The 21,725-nt window shown below is 32.9% G+C and overlaps 1 protein-coding gene across 4 annotated transcripts in view; it reads right to left on the reverse strand.

The window, feature by feature from the left end:
- Window positions 1-1,927: 1,927 nt before the first annotated feature.
- LOC143231974 (transcriptional regulator protein Pur-beta-like) overlaps window positions 1,928-21,725 on the reverse strand; it is an 80,448-nt gene continuing 60,650 nt past the window's right edge. For all 4 annotated transcript variants that reach the window (XM_076466900.1, XM_076466907.1, XM_076466918.1 and 1 more), the window contains exons 2-4: window positions 10,510-10,628; window positions 6,617-6,719; window positions 1,928-2,085 (exon numbers count right to left, since the gene is read on the reverse strand). In XM_076466900.1, coding sequence (XP_076323015.1) covers window positions 1,943-2,085; window positions 6,617-6,719; window positions 10,510-10,628 — 365 coding nt within the window. In that variant the 3' untranslated portion in view covers window positions 1,928-1,942. The remainder of the gene's footprint in view (window positions 2,086-6,616; window positions 6,720-10,509; window positions 10,629-21,725) is intronic.

Here is a 21,725-nt window from a genome sequence, read left to right on the forward strand (position 1 = left end):
AAATTCTATGTATGTAAAATGCTCGTTTGGGTTGAGAAAATATTTTACGTAGAGGAGCAAACAATGTTTCAACCTTTGGTCATCGTCAGGTTCACAAAGAAAGAAAGAGGTAACTGACTGGAAACTGACCACATGTTTGAAAGGGTTGTGTAACTGAGTGTTGAAATGTAGAGGACATGCTTAGATGTTTGAATATATAAATTATATTATTTATTTTATTATATCATTTTTAATATAGGTATAAAGGTGTTCCTTTGTATTGGTTTATTTTGGGCCTAAGCTTTTGTACAAGTAAGGCTTCTTTAATTTTGAGTTTTTTTATGTGGTCAGCTTCTGGTCAGTTACCTCTTTCTTTCTTTGTAAACTTGATGATAACCGAAGAAGTCGAAACATTGTTTGCTCCTCTATGTAAAATATTTTCTCAACCCAAACGAGCTGTCTTTACATATATATTAGTTACTTAGTTATCTGTGGAACAAGTATATAGTTTTAATTATTGTCAGATACAGGAGGCTGAGAAATTAATTAAAATGAGGAGTATAAGAATTATTTGTCACATTTAAATAAACATCTCAGTTTGAAAAGTTAAGTTAAAATGAAGACAGATCATTATTAAAGTGAAAGATCTGTTAGATATACAAGACTATTTAGTGTAGGTGTCAGTATTTAGTTTATTTTGTGACTTAATATTTAATTATTGTTTAGTTTTCAACACATCCTTGGCTAGGCTGTGTTAATACTGTTGTATCTCATGTTACTCAAGTCTCATTATCTTACAGTTCTTCTCATGTAGTGTAGACAAACTTCGGGGCCTCAGATGGACAACTTATAAATATAGGTGGCAAAACAAGTGCAAGTCAAGTTAAGTAATGAAAAGTGAAGAAAAAGGTGCAGTTCAGTTAGAAAATTAGTTATAGAAAGAAAACTTGAAGTTAGCTGGCATATCACTGATTAGCTGTAACAGGTGATATTTTAAAGTGAGTTTCACAGTGTAGTAAAAATAAGGAAAATATTTTGTCTTTTCAAAGGGTGTTCTAAAGTAAATGAACCCATCTGTGTGGACTTTTACAAAGAGGAAAAAAGTAATTAAAGTTCAAGATATAATTGTGGTAACACACAGGGAAATGTAAGTAGTATCAATTCATTGATAAAAATAGATAAAAATAATTAATTTCATCAATTACATTCTAAAGTAATTTAATCAGACTAAATAGATTTTTGACAAGAAAATAGAATTATTTATAGTTTGATATACAACTGTGATTTCCACAGAGTAAAGAATTTTTGTATGTACATTTAACTTGTATTGAATATATTACTTTAAAACAAGTGGAGCATATGCTGTCTGTTTATTGTTAGAATTCATTGCCAACAAGTCACAGACACCTACGGTCTACATACAAAAAATCTTGGCATAAACAGATGTTGATCCGATACAAGAGTTAAAAAGAATATCACATCCTCTAAGATAAACTCCCATGAACAATCACATCCTCTAAGATAAACTCCCATGAACAATCACATCCTCTAAGATAAACTCCCATGAACAATCACATCCTCTAAGATAAACTCCCATGAACAAAATTTATTTCATTTTATCAATAACTGATCTCTTTTAATTATATGGTGGCAGATTTTGGCTTCCACAAGAATTCAAACAAAATGGTTTGTGCTGACAACAACTGAAGATGGATTATGTTGTAATCATAAGTTACTAAGATTAAATTTTTTTTCACTCTCAGTATCATATTCATCACTTACTTATGTTATGAAATTAGGATGACTTATGAGAAAGAGAAACTAGATTTCTGTAATAATCCAACATTATTCTGAGTAAAGCTGAGACAATTCTGCATTCAGAGTTTTCTGGAGGGAGAGAAAACTAAGACATTTTGTTCAATTAAATTTAAAACTAAGACATTTTGTTTAATTAAATTTAAAACTAAGACATTTTGTTAATGCTTACTCTTAAAAACCTTCCTCTGGAATTTTCTTTGAGGTCAAGATAATACCTTCTGTTCTCCTTTATCATCACTTCACTTTTCAACTTTCCATCTTCTGGTAAGTTATCTGGATTAGGTGGACCTGATGCCATTAAAATATAGTAAAATAATTTCTCTAAAGCAAGGTTCTAGACAAAATTATAAACTATCATTTATAATATTAATAAAGGAAAACATTTTCATTTTTGGTACAGTTTATAAACCTTATGTTATAAACATCTTTGAAGTGAAATCAGTTCAGAATGGATAACTCAGAATTAATGTTCTGTACATTAGATGTTTCCAGTGGTACACTGCAAACAGTGAAAGGGTAAGACTAGTGTAACTGTTGTATAGTTAGGGCTATGATATATTTTGAATATGATTTTATAACGTTAGAAAAACACAGATTCAAGAAATCAATTTAACACAAAAAACATGATCTCTTTTCCCCAAGCATTTTAAAAAGGACCAACTTTTGAAGGATTTCTTATCACAGAGTATTACATTTTATTTTGTCAAAACAAATATAATTTTAGTTACTATCTCATAATTCAAATTAATTTTAGTGATTGTATGAAAGAAATAATACAGATTTCTTGAGAACAGCCATTAGTAGTTTATAACAGAAACAGTTTACAAATCAGTCGTTCGGGAGGACTTCTTTCTATATCATTCAATAGTTCTATTTAAACAGTAGAACAAATCCAATACTTACCAGCAGTAAGAGAGGAACTGGTTAAATGACTTAGTAAAGATTACTCATTTAACAAAGCATAAATCATAATATTTCATGTAGCTTAGTTAAAACTGATAGAACAAGTGTACATCCATACAGATAAATTAATATTTATACATTTTGGAAACGTTTATATGTAAGCACAGAAAACATCAAGTGAATACTGCCATCATTAAAGAATATTATATTTAACGCTGCAAGACGAGCAAATAGTCATAATTTGATGTTCCACTGGTTAGTAATCTTAATAAACAAACTGCATTTTTTGTTTGTACATGAAATCAGTGAAAGTTAAAGAATACTAAGTAACAAAATAAATGTTCACTTTCAGTTAAATACTGTCATCTATGAAATCTAATTTTGTATTCTTTGATTCTAGAGAGTTATTATAACACATGGCCATCAGCTGTTTCTGCCTGAGATTATAAGTGTACATATATGTCATCACATTCTCCAAGTTTTTGAAATCTGTAAAGTACCACAGGTGGCTAATTTACAAACAGTTGAAGGGATGTCAGTGTTTCACTCTATTATTAAGTTGAAATTATATTTTTAATGAGGACAAGGTTTATAATATAACACTATGTGTTTGAAAGATATAAATTCCAATGTGAGTGCACATCTAGTTTTATTTTACACTAATAATTAAAATAATTAACCACTATCTATTAACAAATATGCTGTGCAATTCTGTACTGACAGCAGTTGAACTAATGTAAAATGGAACATTAACTGATATTTGTTTGTTTTTTTTAGTTTTAGGTGAACTAGCCTCAACTATGCTTCAAAACTATTTTGTGTATCATAAAGTAGTGTATGCAGAAAATTTTGGCCTTGTTTAAATGTAGTTAATTTAACATTAAATGTCATGTTATAAACCCACTTTTATTATAAATTTACATCCTGGAAGTGTATATGGAATATAGGAAACTATCTGACACACAAACCTATAACGTTAATGAAATGATTACAAACATGTTATGAGAACACTGGTCAACTTCTAGATAAAACCTACGGATGACTCTCCAGAAACATCCACACTCATCAGAATTATATAAACTATGTTCAAGAGATTAGATAAAATATGTAATCTTACAGATTTCAGTTATTTATATATTTTATTAACAGGGAGGTATGTAATCCTGACATTGTCACCTAATAATTAATCTCCAAGTTATACCCCAAACATACCTGACTAGTGTTATTTGAGACTTGCTACAATAAAACTAAATCTCATAAATGTACAAACCTTGTATTTACTATATATATTTCTTGCTAAGGTTTAGTGATTTTAAAAATGTGATGCTAAGTTCTATTCATGTCTTTAATGTAGGATCCATGTTGGTGTTTTAATAAAAAACAAGAAATTTGCTCACTCTGTTGTAATACAGGGTGTCAGTGTAGCTAAAGTGTGTATGTACATATACACGACTATACATATACAACAATATCAAACCTTATTCAAGAGAAATATGTAAAAACTAACAAACAACTGATGATGCTTCTAATAATCACAGGTTTTCACTATCTGTACCTAGTTGTGTGACTGACAATTCCAGCTACTTCTGTAATAACACGCTGGATAAATGTAAAAACTGAAATGTTTATAAAAGAATAACCAGATGGTGAATACACCAACATATATGAACAAAGTAGATCGTGAAGGTTCAGAAAGAGGTTGTTCTGTATTTGTAAAATGTCTATGTTATAAGAGTGATTAACTAATGACAGAAGAGTAAAGTAGTTCTTAACAATTTAGTTTTCAAACATTTCTATAAATGTACAAGAATGATGGGTTGTATTCAAGATGTTATAAGGATGATGGAAATGCTACTGAAACCAATAACTGTATAAAAAAGAAAACAAAAACAAGTGTTAGAAACAAAGACAAGTGTCAGTCATGTTGTTTACACAGAATTGGTGAAATATTTCAACAGGTTCTTAATGATTGGCCCAAGCTAATATCTCCTTCTTTTTTTACACCTAGCACAACATTAACCATTGATTTTATAAAATAATAAAGAAAACTGTATTTTTGCAGTAAGAACATTAAGAATGTACCACACAACCTTTAGTGGCACTAAAACGATATATAAAAGTATAAGTAACATACTTCCATTTTTGTTTCTAATTTGTATTCAATTGAAAATAATGGTTTATTTTAAATATTCAATGGTCTTCCTGTTAGACATTGCTAATGAAACAACAAGCCATCAGGGACTGAAACAACACTGTGACCAGCAGATTTACCCAGTAACAAGCCATCAGGGACTGAAACAACACTGTGACCAGCAGATTTACTCCAGTAACAAGCCATCAGGGACTGAAACAACACTGTGACCAGCAGATTTACTCCAGTAACAAACCATCAGGGACTGAAACAACACTGTGACCAGCAGATTTACTCCAGTAACAAACCATCAGGGACTGAAACAACACTGTGACAAGCAGATTTACTCCAGTAACAAACCATCAGGGACTGAAACAACACTGTGACCAAGATTTACCAGCAGATTTACCCAGTAACAAACCATCAGGGACTGAAACAACACTGTGACAAGCAGATTTACCCAGTAAACAAACCCATCAGGGACTGAAACAACACTGTGACAAGCAGATTTACTCCAGTAACAAACCATCAGGGACTGAAACAACACTGTGACCAGCAGATTTACACCAGTAACAAGTTATCAGGGACTGAAACAACACTGTGACCAGCAGATTTACACCAGTAACAAGTTATCAGGGACTGAAACAACACTGTGACTAGCAGATTTACTCCAGTAACAAGGGAACTAACACCGTGACTAGCAGATTTACACCAGTAACAAGTTATCAGGGACTGAAACAACACTGTGACCAGCAGGCTTACACCAGTAACAAGTCATCAGGAACTGAAACAACACTGTGACCAGCAGATTTACACCAGTAACAAGTTATCAGGAACTGAAACAACACTGTGACCAGCAGATTTATACCAGTAACAAGTCATCAGGGACTAAAACAACACTGTGACCAGCAGGCTTACACCAGTAACAAGTTATCAGGAACTGAAACAACTCTGTGACCAGCAGATTTACACCAGTAACAAGTTATCAGGGACTGAAACAACACTGTGACCAGCAGATTTACACCAGTAACAAGTGAACTAACACCGTGACCAGCAGATTTACACTAGTAAAAAGTGAACTAACACCGTGACCAGCAGGCTTACACCAGTAACAAGTGAACTAACACCGTGACCAGCAGATTTACTCCAGTAACAAGTGAACTAACACCGTGACCAGCAGATTTACTCCAGTAACAAGTGAACTAACACCGTGACTAGCTGATTTACAACAGTAACAAGTCATCAGAAACTAAAATAACACTGTGAACAGCAGGTTTACACCAAGTGTTTTGAATTCCAGTACTCAAGATAGTGTACATTCATAAGAAAATGGGTTTCTTGTAATCAGTAAACAATGTCAGTAGATACAAATCTACAGGTTTAGAAATATAGAACTGTTATAATCAATAACACCTACATATACCAAACACTCAAAATAGTTGAGCACTAACAAGAATTTAAATGTTGGCTGAAAAATCAATCAAACTGATAATATTCATTAAGAATTCCAAGTTAAAGTATCACCAAACAAATAGAGGCCTATTATTAAATTACATAAACATGTTTTGACAGTTTTCTCTCATGACCAATTCTTTATTTACTTCAAATATTTATACATGACATCAAGGAATGTGTGAGTTTATGTTACTCATTCCAACACAAAACAACATTTTCAAATAAACAAAATACAAGTAACTGTATCATATTACTTTAAACTATTAATGTTTTTATAAACTAGTTTATGGAGATGATGGGCACTATTTTCACAGCCTCATCTCTACTCACCCAGTGAAGCATAGATTTCACTAAAAGATGTCAGATGGTCCCTTAGTTCTAGAGCTGTGGACATTGCAAACAACAGACGGCTTTTTCTACCTGCAGGACCAACCTAAACAAACAATTTAAACTTTTTGAAAAACAATTCTGAAATCTTCATCACACTGGTATAAAAACTGCACTCTCTGGTTCACAAAGCTAACGACTGCTGTACACTAAAAATAACATGATTACTGGTTAATTAATGTCAGAAAAGAACAATGATACGGTTGTTTGCACTTGAATTAAAACTGTTCCAACATGCAAACATTGAATTAAAAATCTACATCAATAACTGCACATCACACTTTAAAGTTTCACGTTATAAAGTTGAAACAACTAAACCACATAGTTGGGATTTTTATTTGCATTTAAATAAGTGACATGTAATCTCTTCACTGGTTCCACACGTGAATAGAAGAGTTTTTGAAATATCTCTACTGGGTGATACCAGTTTTGAGGATCAATAACGTTTATATCAATTGTTAAATGTAGAGAATTTGTAAACAAGGTTTATTTTGTAACTTAATATCAAGACCTGAATGAAGGACGACACATAAGGTTTATTTTGTAACTTAATATCAAGACCTGAATGAAGGACGACACACAAGGTTTATTTTGTAACTTAATATCAAGACCTGAATGAAGGATGACACATACAGTATACTTATAAAACACATACAGCATACTTGTAAACGTCATGAGTGGTTGTAGCAGTTAACTATCTATGAATACCAAAAATCAGTTCGGAAGTTGGAAACATTTACTTTGCTTGGACAGCTGGTGCAAAGTCACTTCAGTATTAACTCCCACTTATAGTTACTTCTGATTGTTCCTCTCTTGTGATAGATATCTTTGATGTAAATACCACTTTATAAAGACAACCTTCTACATCAAATGACGCACCCTTAAAATCTTCACAACCCAAAGAGCCATGTTACCTATAATAAATGAAATCTTACCCACTGTTATACCCTCAACATAAATACATTTTGTAACAGTAAAAAACATTACAAAATCATGCTCTAAGCCTAAAACCAAACCACACTACAATGTGGTCATAAAAATGTAGAAACTCACATACAGACTCAAAAAGCCAGGACCATCCAATCACATTGTCTTTAAGTGGTCTGGTACTAAGCAGAATTTGTTTTGTTGTCACCAGTCACTTCAAATAACTTGCATATTCTGACAATTCTTCAAACTCTACAGTCGTTTAAAACATGTTTCCTTCTGGAACAACAGAAACCTCAAAGATAATGAAGTTTATTAAATGCCACCATAGAAAGATTGTTATCCTTGTAATAAAACTTACTGTCAGACATACAAGTTTGTTCAAAGCACCAACACTTCTACAAAACCACTTTAAAGTTACAAGAGGCTGTTTTTAAAATACATAACAATGTCTTCCTAAACCAAACACAAATCATTCCTATGTCTTCCACCAATAAAAGAAAACCAAGAAGTCTTTCCTTTGCTGGACCATTTTACCATGACTTGATTTTCTTATATCCTAACTGGGTTTAAAATTTAAGCATATAGAGAAGTTAACAAAACCTACTGGAGTTGATGTAGAAACAAAAGTGTTTATTTTATACACATTGATTATTTATATGTAGGTGAATAAGGGAATTGAATGAATGGTTTGTTTAAATATTTTAATACCAAAAATGTATATTACTTTTCAGTTTTCTTGCTAATACTTTTGTGTATATCATTATATGTTTGTGGAGAACATTAAGTGTTCATTGGTCACCTAATTAATGAATGTTTCAAAGAAAAATATTGTTTACTTTTTGGAGTATCCATTCATTGGACAGGTGAAATAAAAACTCATTTGTAACAAAAGACAGGAAATTGTGCTTCTATTTTCTTCTTAACATAACAAATATTAAAAAACATAAAGGTGTTAACAATGAAAAGAAAGAAATACTGTTTTCATGAATATATCGGGAGTCCAGTTCCTTCCTCACGCCATCTTGTGTCACTGTTTCAAGTTTGGTGCTGGTTGATCAAGAAATAAGGAACAGATTGAAATAAAAATACACAACTGTGTATTTTGTCCCAGACACACACTTTACTATAACTAACAGATATGTTAACACATCAAGAAATTCAAACCACTACACTGATGATAGTTCTATAATTTTTCAATTAAAGGGTGAAGTCCATCAGTTTGGGCACTTAAGCTCACAGTATTCACCTACAAAGTTGACCTGTGAAATTAAACAACATTTGTCTTGATGTTTATTGAACAAAATGTTTTATTGCTAATGCTAGAAGACAGCTCTCCTATTTCAGGTTTTAAATACCTGACAACAGATATATAATCTCCACATACAGGGTGAGTCCCTATTTTTAAGCAGTACGTGCAGAATATGAAAAGTGTATTAACAAAATGTTTAGACACATTAGAAGCCTTTGTTAACTATTATGATATAAAGGCCAACTGAATGTGCATAATTTTATGAATCATCACAAACTATAGTAAAATATTTTAAATAAAAAAATTATGCAAACGTTTGCAAAAACTAAAATAAAAATTTCTGGAGTAATCCTGTTGTAAGTTACAACACTTCTAGTAACATATTTTACTTCAGATTGATAGCTTGGAGATGGCATTTGACTGACCCAGAATTAACCTTTATACCATAACATCATGTCAAGTAATGAATGATCTGCAATGTGCCTAAACATGCAATGTTAGCAGCTTTCTAATGTATCACATCTACTTCATAACAATGGGAGAAAATCAAAGTTTAGAGACACCAGATATATCTACCCTGGAATCGTTATTAAACCCAACAGACCTGACTAAAAAAAAAGATTAGTGGATGTTACACAGTGGTCAATACAGGTCAATGAAGCACTGTACCCCATGTAACAAAACATTACTTCTAAGTGTCATTTTTCTTATTTTAAAATTATAATAAAACATTACAAGTAAACACAGAGATATATACAAACACCTGTTATCTTATTTAATCTTCTAATACTTGATTTCTTTATTCAGCAGTTTATTCTAAACAGTTTTTCAAACTATAACACTCATTTACAAATATTTACCACATGATTCATGATGGAAATAAAGCAATGAGTTAGTAAGTCAGTTGACTCGTACAATGAGTTAGTAAGTCAGTTGACTCGTACAATGAGTTAGTAAGTCAGTTGACTCGTACAATGAGTTAGTAAGTCAGTTGACTCGTACAATGAGTTAGTAAGTCAGTTGACTCGTACAATGAGTTAGTAAGTCAGTTGACTCGTACAATGAGTTAGTAAGTCAGTTGACTCGTACAATGAGTTAGTAAGTCAGTTGACTCGTACAATGAGTTAGTAAGTCAGTTGACTCGTACTATGAGTTAGTATGTCAGTTGACTCGTACAATGAGTTAGTATGTCAGTTGACTCGTACAATGAGTTAGTAAGTCAGTTGACTCGTACAATGAGTTAGTAAGTCAGTTGACTCGTATTATGAGTTAGTAAGTCAGTTGACTCGTATTATGAGTTAGTAAGTCAGTTGACTCGTATTATGAATATTCTAGAAGAGTTTTAACATTTTCTTTTTCCTTTTCATACAAAACTGATTGTTTTTTACTTTCTACTCTTAATAAACAGTTTAACTACTAGAATGTTGTCTTAGTTATTGTAATTCATGTGTTAATTGTTACTTTTCTACTTAGGGTACATGACATGGATACAACAGTATTCAGTATTGTAGCAACAATTCAACTTCAGAGTTATTGATGGTTTACACTTGAAACTTTAGTTAATACACTCACAAATGGTTTTATTACCTAATTATGTCCTACCTCAGTTAAACTGTTTTAGTTACTATACTGTAAAATAGTTTCACAAACTAACTACCTCTGCAACTTTTATAAACCTTCCTCTCCTGTTCTGTTTAACATCCAAGTAAAATCGTTTTGATTGTATCTGAAGCACTTTGGTAGCTAATTCTTGTTCTGGAGGTGGCATATACTGCCCTGAAAGAGAAAAGACAGTAAAATAGCCACATTAAAACATAATAACATCATACTTACTTCATTGATTGCTTATAAAATTCAAATTGTATAAAAAAACAACATTTTAAACATGTGCAATTATACTGAATGAACTACATCCTTTAGTGTTACGAGTTTCTAATACAAAATTTTTAAATTCCATTACTGGAAAAAATATTTCAATATTCCTGAAAACAAAGACGTTTTCCAGTTCAGATACAACTGTGTAGAAAAAAGAAAGTATTCAATTCTTTTAACATCTCTAAACACTGGTGAGAAAGAAAGACCCATATACACTGCTCGGTTATCTGACTACATAAACTTCTACACATGATGTAAAAATAATAAATATTTGGAATGTAAAACAGGCACATAATTATTAACTTATACCTACTTCTTAAACCTAATTATAAAAGTTGCAACATATAAATCATAAACTGGAAAATCACACAAAAATACAAATGAAAGAATTGCAGGTATTTAAAACCTAGCTTTACCTAAATAATATTATACCTACTGTTTTAACTCACTCTCTTATAAGTAGAAATGTTTTTATCTGTTACAATTCTCATCAAAACAAGTGAAGCTTGTAAAACCAAACAGAGCATCACAGGTCTGTCTTACTAACTCATATCCAGGAGATCACTACTTACAGCAGCTGTATGTACATTTTATTGCTTATATTAAAATCTTTCACTAACCAAAATTGCATATAATTACAGAGACTAAGTGTTCAGAATTACTTTGGCACATTTTTAGTTTATAAGTTTGTAACTGTTACAACTCTGGTAACAAATACGAGAGAGAAAAGTTTTTGGATGGCATGGTTTCTATTATATAGCATGACAGATAAAATTACCAATAGCCAGCAAACATCCCATAATAATAGTGGTAAAATTAAGAATGAAGAGTTTATGAATAGTTTATCCACTATTATCACAGAATATTTGTTGTAGATTGGAAAAATATTAATTAGGAATTCAATGTTTGGATAAAGTGTAGAAGTTAAGAAACACTTTGTAAGATACATATAAAGATATGCATATAGATATATATAAAGATATCATGTTTCTTTGAACATTAATTGTGATAACACATTTTCAGTTACTTAGAATAACTTTTGGACAGTTCATAGTAAATGTATAAGAAAGAATCCTGTTACTGAACAATGGTTTGATTGTGTTCGTAAGGTTCTAAGCTTTACGTTTGTTTGTTTGCTTTGAATTTCACACAAACCTACACAAGAGCTATCTGCACTAGCCATTCCTGATATAACAGTGTAAAACTAGAGAGAAGGCAGCTAGTCATCACCAACCACCACCAACTAATCTTTTATCAACAAACAGTGGTATTAACAATAACATTACAATGCCCCCATGGCTGAAAGACATGGCATTTTGGTGAGATGGGGATTCAAACCTGTAATCCCAGATTGCTCGGTGAGCCCTCTAACCACCTGGCTGTGTCGGGCCCCAAGGCTTTATGATGAACAAGATTCTTCAGAAAATTCAGACACTATAGATAAATATTTATTTTTGGATGAAAACACGAAAGTCTCTGTTAAGATTCCTGTTTACATTCCACAAAATAAATTAAATCTAAGTTATGTAATTTATTCACACTGAGAAATGTTTAAAGCCATAGCTGAAAAATAGACATTGTATGTTTTAATATTTATTACACAGGTATGTATCAAATACTTTAATATGGGGTCACAAGATATGTTTTTTAATTTTTAATCATTTCAACAGGTGTGGCTTTAAAATATTATCTCAACATAAAAACAGGCCTGAGTTTGTTAAAGTTGAACTAACAAATAATTATGTACACTTTATTTGAACTAATAATTAAATTAAGTGTGTTTTACTTGAATTAATAATTTATAAAAAAGGATGCAGAAGTTTCATTAGTTTTATAAAACTTCAGAACAATGTGGTAAGATGGAAGCCACCTACTAGTTATATGACTTCCTTAGGACAAAGCTGAGAGTTATGGTTCCCAAAACATTCAATACCACCAAACAAATATCATAATATGATCTTTTGGGACAATGGATCTATTGGCCCATTGTAGCTGTCCCATCCTCTAAACTACCAATAAATAATTTTTTAAAAATCTTAAAACCAACATTTATTTATTATAACAGGAATATAATATATTTGTGATTGTTTAAGTATTTTTCGATAAACTTGCAATTACTTGTGTTGCAACTAGCACACATTATTGTCCTAGCGATGCCCAGGCGGTCAGTCGGTTCGGTAGTCACTGTGAGGTTCACGCGTTCGACTTAAATACATTGTACAGTTCAGTCCTACTTCCATTCTGTTCTATCTTCGTTCGTTGTACGTGGGAGTTTTTCAATAAAGACTGTATTTTAGCATGTTGAGTCATCTGGGAAACAGATTACAATTATGACAAGCAAGCGTCTGAAACTTCCCGATATTAGACAGTTCTGCAAGTCAGTTACTAGTACTACAAGTGACAATGTAGATAATCCAACAACCTCAAGCAAAAAGGAATAGAAACTTGCCATACAGAGGAAACACCATGTTCATCAGAGGATGAGTCTAAAAATGCATGTGCAACTATTGCACATCATGAACTACCAGATAGTTGTGAAACAAGTTTGTGCAGTAATGAAAAAGTTGACACTCCACAGATAAAGTGTGGAAAGCCATATCATCCAGATGCACAACTAATACCACGACAGAAAGCAAAATCTCAAAATATCAACTTCCAAGGCAAGTGGTTTGATGAGTTCCCATGGCTGCACTTCGACAATCAAACTCAAAATGTCATATGCTTTCATTGTACCAAAGCAGGAAATAGAGTCCTATTTACATTTGAAATTGGAGAGGGCAGTGGTTTATACCTTCATATTCACCGGTTTTTGCAACTGGGAAAAGGCAAAACAGAAATTCAACGAACACCAATCCTCCTCTCAGCACAGATATGCTATATCTCCAGAAGGTTCACTTGATGTAACTCCAGTGACTGTCCAGCAAAATGATGGAAAAAAGAAGCAGCTGGAAAAATGCAAAAGAAATCTAGCCAAAATATTCAGAAGTTTATGTTTCTTACTGCGTCAAGGTTTAGCATTACGTGGACATACTGATACGGAGGGGAACTTCCTGCAGTTAATGAAGCTCCTGGAAGAGGAAAATCCTGAGTTGACGGCCTACTTTTCAAAGAAAACCACATTCACATCACCCCAGGCTCAGAACGAAATAATGGAGATGTTCAGCCATCAAATACTGAGGAACATAACACATGAAGTGCAGCAGAGTTAAATCTTTGCATTAATGGTTGATGGTACTCAAGATGTTACAGGTGCCAAACAGGAAGCAATATGTGTACGATACGTAGATGAGAATCTTGACTTCCATGAGACATTTTTTGGTTTGTACAGTGTTTCCAATACAACTAGTGAAACAATATCCTCGACTGTACTTGATGTACTGACTAGACTCAATCTGTTAGGGTTAAGAACACAAACTTATGATGGAGCCACTAACATGAGTGGTACGTACAGTGGATGTCAGGTAAAAATAAAAGAAAAGCAACCGTCAGCTTTGTTTTTTCACTGCGGAGCACACAAGGCTAATTTAATAATGTAACATGCAGTTGAAGCTTGTGAATGTGTTCGATATTCTATCCAGTGGGTACGTGAACTTGGTGGCAAATACAAGACAATCTTTGAAAATATTGTATCCTCAGACAGCCACAACGTTCCAGTTAAATACATCCGCCCACCGCGTCCAACACGCTGGTTATACCGCCTATCCGCAATTACATGTGCCAATAATCACTACAGTGACATTGTTGATTCTTTCTCTGAATTAGCAAATGAAAAATCAGATGTAGCAGTGAAAGCACGAGGTCTGTTAGACAGATTTGACAAAGGAAAGATAGTTTTAGGATTGTTGATGGCTCAACATCCATTAGCTGCATTAAAGGAACTAAACCGTGCATTCCAAGCAAAATCAGCGACAGTATCTGGCATGACTAAAGTATCTGCAATGACAGTTGAGCAATTGCGGGTATTGCGGACAGAGGAAAATTACAACAAGATAATTGATGAAGCTGAGAAAGAGGTAACTTCCCAAGATCTTGTGCCTATTGAACTACCACGCATTCGTAGACCTCCCAGAAGGATCACAGGTGATGGCTCAGCACACCATTCTGCAACAGCTAGAGATTACTACAGAAGCCAATATTTTGAATTTGTGGATACAGTCATAGAACATCTGACCACTAGATCCAATGCAGACAACAATGACTTGAGGCAATATCTAGCACTTGAGAACATGATCATATCTGGCAAGATTGACAACTCGGTTATAAACTTCTACCCAGAAATCTCTGCACAACGGCTCGAGTTTCAGTTGCCCATGTTCAAAGGAACAACAAAAGCAGTATCTCTGAAAGGTACGAAGGATGCTTACTGTAAAATGCATGAAACAAGCCAGCAGATGTTTAGTAAAGTGTTTCTTCTCATGAAAATTTTGCTTGTATGTCCAGTATCCAGCTGTGAACGTGAACGCAGCTTTTCTGCATTAAGACAGTTGAATATGTGGTTAAGGTCAACTATGTCTCAGTGCCGCCTCAACCATGTGGCAGTTTGTCACACTCACAAAGATGGGGTCGACAAGATAAATATAGAAGAGCTTATGAAAGAATTCATAAACAGATCATCACAAAGGAAGTTTACGTTTGAGAACATGTAGACTAGAGGACTAAATTAATCTTACTTCAATGAAAAGTATGAATAATTATGTGCTACATTGTATTGATGTGTAATTTTCAAGAGTTCACAAAGACATTTTAATTATTTTTATCAAAGAACATGAACAGTTTTTCAGTAGATATGAAATTATCAAGGGTAATTACTAATTTTATTAATATTTGACAACGTAACTCATGCAATGAAAATTATTAGTAAACTTGTCAAATATAATGGCCATCTTTTATACTGTGCAGGAATAGATTCATGTGGCAGTTAATTTGTGACACATTTGTCTTTATTCTATTAACATTTTGAAAACTGTTCACAACACCTCATTTGTACAAAGTTACATGGAAACCTTGAAGTATCCTGGCAACAAGATTACTCTGTGACTGCATGTTTACAGCTTTCAGGTTCACGTAATCAGAGATTACAAATTTGCAAATTGAACAGTCCACATAAGTGGTTGCAAAAATCATCCCCCCTTCACGTGTAAAAAAAATCTACGCCCCTGGTGGTTAGTGTTTGTGATTGGTTGAAATACACTATAAGGTATTTTTAATTAGCTGAAATAGAATGTAAGTTATCTGTGATTGGCTAAACTATACATAAGACCTTGAGTTTTCTCAAGTTCAAGTTAAAGATACTAGAGCAAATCGCATCATTTTTACAATTATGCAATCCTATTTCCACTAAAAGACAGATTGATAGATCGCTCGTTCCGCTACTTTAATAAATATTTATACAAAAATGTTTTGTTGACAGAAATAGATTTCAATATCAAACACAACGTTGTTAGGGTTAAGTGACTCTCACCATTAAACTTACACGTTAGAAATAAGACTAGATATTAACATTTTACCAAAGTTAGTTATCGTGTTATTTATATTTTAATATAAATACGTGGTGGCGAATATATCTTATAAACAGTTGCAATTTGATTTTGGAACTCTCTGTGATCTGAATGACGAGAACACTGTATACTATTCATGAAGCGCTACAGTAAGTAGTGTCTGTGACCAAATAAAGCGAAGATTTTAAAATTATATTAAGTGCTCCTAGCATTATATTTAACAAGACGTCCCGAATCGCGGCAACAAACACCTACACACTATAAAATAAACTGAAGTTTATGTCACGACTCAAACTAAAGATAAAAACTTGCGATATATGGAACCTTCCATTCCATCAATACCTGAGGAAAATCATAGCCGACATATTTTTTGTATACCATTCGTAACTCACAAGTTATATATTCTATTTTCAACTAAATTAAAAGCGAGTAGATTAGCGTGTTTCTTAGAAAACACACGAGGCATTTTAACAGATACAGTAAAAAATATTTTTAACGCTCAGCTTACAATATTTGGAAAACACTGAAACATCTAGAAAAGCTCAGAAATCAGATTTTTTTTTCCTTTAGAAAATATCTAGCCTATTACTCAGCAGACACGACACAGTAAGTGAATATTAAACAGAACGTTTTAATTTTTCACATGGTTTTAATACTGAAAGGCAAGTAAAACGCCACCTAATCCTAGAACCAAGTGTTTAAAAATATGCAAACACAGGCTGTACTAGCAACAGACCTAGGTTCTCTTATTTCAGGGTTCGACTGTGGCTAAAACTTCCTATGAAACCAAAACACACGATAGTGTCGAACAACAAAGACAACCTGCAGGATAAACTCTTTTATTAATATGAGTGATACTTTAACGATATACCCACCTTCTCGAACTGTGGCAATTCAAACAATGACACATTTTCCAGGGTAAGTACTCACAACCTACACTCACTTTACATACCTAATACCAAGGCAATCCGCTAAGAAAAATAACAAGTTATAACATCTCCAGTTCTGATTGAATTTCTTCCAATGTTTTCTTTCTTTTTTCTCACTTAGTAATAAAAATGCATTTGATAGAAAAACATGTTTAAAAAAAATATGGTACACGATTAGATATTTACTACTCACAAATAGATGTCAAATTTGGTTTAAATATACGCCATGTGTGCAAAGTTATTTAAAAAAAAAAAAAAACAGCTCAATTTTAACCAAACTTTTCCCACAAACCTACGCAAAAAGGTCACGTGAGCTATCCATCTAAAACTTTTATCACTTTTCACCTGAGATAAAAAGTTGACCGTTTTTAGTTTTTTTCATTCACATTAAAGATGGTTGATTTAGAGCAGCAAAACTATATGGGGAAGGAACGAGCACAAGGGTAAGAACGTTCAAGTATTGGTTAAAACCAAACAAATTAGTTAAGTACTATCCAGATCAAATTGGTTAGAACCAAACAAATTAGTTAAGTACTTTTCAGATCAAATTGGTTAGAACCAAAAAACAAATTAGTTAAGTACTTTCCAGATCAAGTTTTCAAAAGAATCAGAAAGGTTCATTTCCAACTTTTAATCAGAAATTATTTAACTTTGATGAAATTGTCTCAATGAAAGACCGTTTATGGTCACGTGATATTAATTTAAGCCATTAGTTTAAATAATGGTGATCGATATGGCTGTATCAGTATATATAGGCGAAGACAAGAAACTGTTAATCTAAATTTTACAGCATTACTATGAATGAAGTTATTAGTACTGTTTTTTCCATCACACCAAACATGCTCGCCCTTTCAGCCGTGGTGGCGTCATAATGTTACAGTCAATCCCACTATTCGTTGGTAAAAGAGTAGCCCAAGAGTTGGCGGTGAGTGATGATGACTAGCTGCCTTTCCTCTAGTCTTATACTGCTAAATTAGGGACGGCTAGCGCAGATAGCCCTCATGTAGCTTTACGCGAAATTCAAAACAAATACTTTGAAAGAATCCGTGAAGAGAAAAATACATAAGTAAAAACATCTGGTATGGATTGAGAAAATTCTATGTAGAGGAACGAACATATATTTCATTGGTTCTGTAACGTATAGGGCTGTTCCGAATAATAGAGTTGCACATATGGGTTACTATCGAATGCTACTTTCTTGTATTAAAAAACAAACACCTTAGATACGACAAAAAGGTGTAGCAAAATGATTCTGTGTGTGACTTAAAGGAATGAAATAAAAATTGACGACCAAACTGGTAGCTACACTTATAGCACTGATAAAGATTTTAAAGAACGTTCAACACTTATTTGACCATACCTTGTTTCCACACCTAAGATATTTTTTCCAATGCAGTGTTACTGTATATGTATTGCTATATATCACATCTAAGACTTTTTAAATAAATATAATACTATCACTTAAAAGATTAGAGAACATGGAAATAAGAGTACAAAACTTTCAATTTAATGGGATATACAATAACAATATACCAAAATTAGAACTGATAGAATAGTTTCATCCAAGTTTTCTCCTCACCAGTACAAATTTCCATGTTGTATAACCTATGTCACTCTTGTACACCATTCTCACGAGCAAATCACGTTTTACAATTTCTGTAGGGTCGTATTTTTGGAATCGTAGATGTCCTCTCCATGATGTCCTCAGGCAATGAAAACTGTTGTTTGTATATTGGTCTGAATTCACTGAAGAAATAATCCAGTAGTGAGTGGTTGAATTTTGAAGAGCCTGCCTGAAGATTCATCCATTTTCTGATTATTACTGAAACACCAGTACTGAACCAATCAAAAGAGGATCTGTTGACCAATAATCTTTCCAGTTATATTTTCTTTTCTGTTCCATTAGTAGAATAAGGCCTAGGAATTTCTTTATGTCTGTCTGTGTACCTTCAGACCATTGAAGTACTTAGGATGACATTTTATGTTTCTCTGCAGTTTGATTATGGTAGGTATATATTTCCTGACTAAATATTTCAAACAAGTCAACGACAAGCATTAGACTTGTTACTGCAGCAACACTTTCTGGTTTGAATGGAGTTATAGCGACCCCTGGATTTCCTTCATGGAATATCTATTTCTGACTAATTATCATTATCACAAAAGTGAAATAAATAACAAATAGGAACATGTGGAATTATCATAACTTTCTGATTCAGAACCAGTTGAGAACACAATAACTTTAGGTATATTTGTTGGTCTAACAACATCACTGAACCTACAGACATTATCTGTATCTTTGATTGTTGTTTATTGTCCACAAAACAACACGCATAGCCGTCAATAATTTTGACTCGATAAACCATATCGTAATTTCTCTCACTAACCTGACCTGACCTGACCTTCATAGTATCACACCCTCGTGGTCCAAAAGTGCGTGATTGCGTTTAAAGGTAAAGGAGTCACGACCTATGAAGCAACAAATTCACAGTCGAAGAACTCTAACCTTTAAGCCACGCCTGACCAGTCTGTAGTGAAACTTTGAAAGTGTGAATACAACATATTTGAAAGGTAGAGACAATAAAAGACAACAGTTAATAAAACTGTTAAGAAAGGGTTGTTAAAATATGACACGTACATCTTTAACTGATAAAGGTTAGCTACCTTCTTTGCACTAGGCAGGCTAAAAACTATAATAAAATTGTCTTTTAACGAATATCAGAAATCCCAAGGTCATAATGGCGTTTAATATTTTATTAACAACCAGAAAAGCATGTTGTCAACAATATAATGTTATCTACCACAAACATACCAGGTTAACATGTTGTCAACAATATAATGTTATCTACCACAAACATACCAGGTTAACATGTTGTCAACAATATAATGTTATCTACCACAAACATACCAGGTTAACATGTTGTCAACAATATAATGTTATCTACCACAAACATACCAGGTTAACGTGTTCTTCAACAATATAATGGTATCTACCACAAACATACCAGGTTAACGTGTTGTCAACAATATAATCTTATCTACCACAAACATACCAGGTTAACGTGTTCTTCAACAATATAATGGTATCTACCACAAACATACCAGGTTAACGTGTTGTCAACAATATAATATTATCTACCACAAACATACCAGGTTAACGTGTTCTTCAACAATATAATGGTATCTACCACAAACATACCAGGTTAACATGTTTTCAACAATATAATGTTATCTACCACAAACATACCAGGTTAACGTGTTCTTCAACAATATAATGTTATCTACCACAAACATACCAGGTTAACGTGTTCTTTAACAATATAATATTATCTACCACAAACATACCAGGTTAACGTGTTCTTCAACAATATAATGGTATCTACCACAAACATACCAGGTTAACATGTTTTCAACAATATAATGTTATCTACCACAAACATACCAGGTTAACGTGTTCTTCAACAATATAATGTTATCTACCACAAACATACCAGGTTAACGTGTTCTTTAACAATATAATGTTATCTACCACAAACATACCAGGTTAACGTGTTCTTCAACAATATTTGTGTTATCTACCAGAAACCTAGCAGGTTAACGCGTTAACCTGTTATTTTGAATTTGTGAACACAGTCATAGAACATCTGACCACTAGATCCAAAGCAGACAACAATGACTTGAGGCAATATGTAGCACTTGAGAACATCTGGCAAGATTGACAACTCGGTTATAAACTTCTACCCAGAAATCTCTGCACAACAGCTCGAGTTTCAGTTGCCCATGTTCAAAGGAACAACAAAAGCAGTATCTCTGAAAGGTACGAAGGATGCTTACTGTAAAATGCATGAAACAACCAGCAGATGTTTAGTGAAGTGTTTCTTCTCATGAAAATTTTGCTTGTATGTCCAGTATCCAGCTGCGAATGTGAACGCAGCTTTTCTGCATTATAATATAATGCTATCTACCACAAACATACCAGGTTAACGTGTTGTCCTACAATATAATGTTATCTACCATAAATATACCAGGTTAACGTGTTATACAATATTATGTTATCTACCACAAACATACCAGGTTAACGTGTTGTCCTACAATATAATGTTATCTACCACAAACATACCAGGTTAACGTGTTATACAATATTATGTTATCTACAACAAACCTAGCGGGCTCTCTATTACAAAATACAATTGATTCCTACCTGGCTTGAAAGTAAAAATGTGAATATTCAGGAGTTGCACAGTCCGAGTTGAGGTCTTAACTCTGAGCACACTTTTCAAAAGTTTGTCAAATGACAAGAAACTATCCGACATTCATACAAACATAAGGTTACCCAAAAAGAAACAGATGATCTGTTTTTATTGTAGTTCAACTATTTGAGAAAGTTATGACATAAATGAGACTAAAAAGTAACAAAATCAATATACCTATTTATAACAATAACAAAATGAATACACCTATTTATAACAATAACAAAATGAATACGCCTATTTATAACAATAACAAAATGAATACACCTATTTTTAACAATAACAAAATGAATACACCTATTTATAACAATAACAAAATGAATA

The sequence above is a fragment of the Tachypleus tridentatus genome, chromosome 1 (assembly GCF_004210375.1).
Source record: "Tachypleus tridentatus isolate NWPU-2018 chromosome 1, ASM421037v1, whole genome shotgun sequence".
Taxonomy (NCBI): Eukaryota; Metazoa; Arthropoda; class Merostomata; order Xiphosura; family Limulidae; genus Tachypleus; species Tachypleus tridentatus.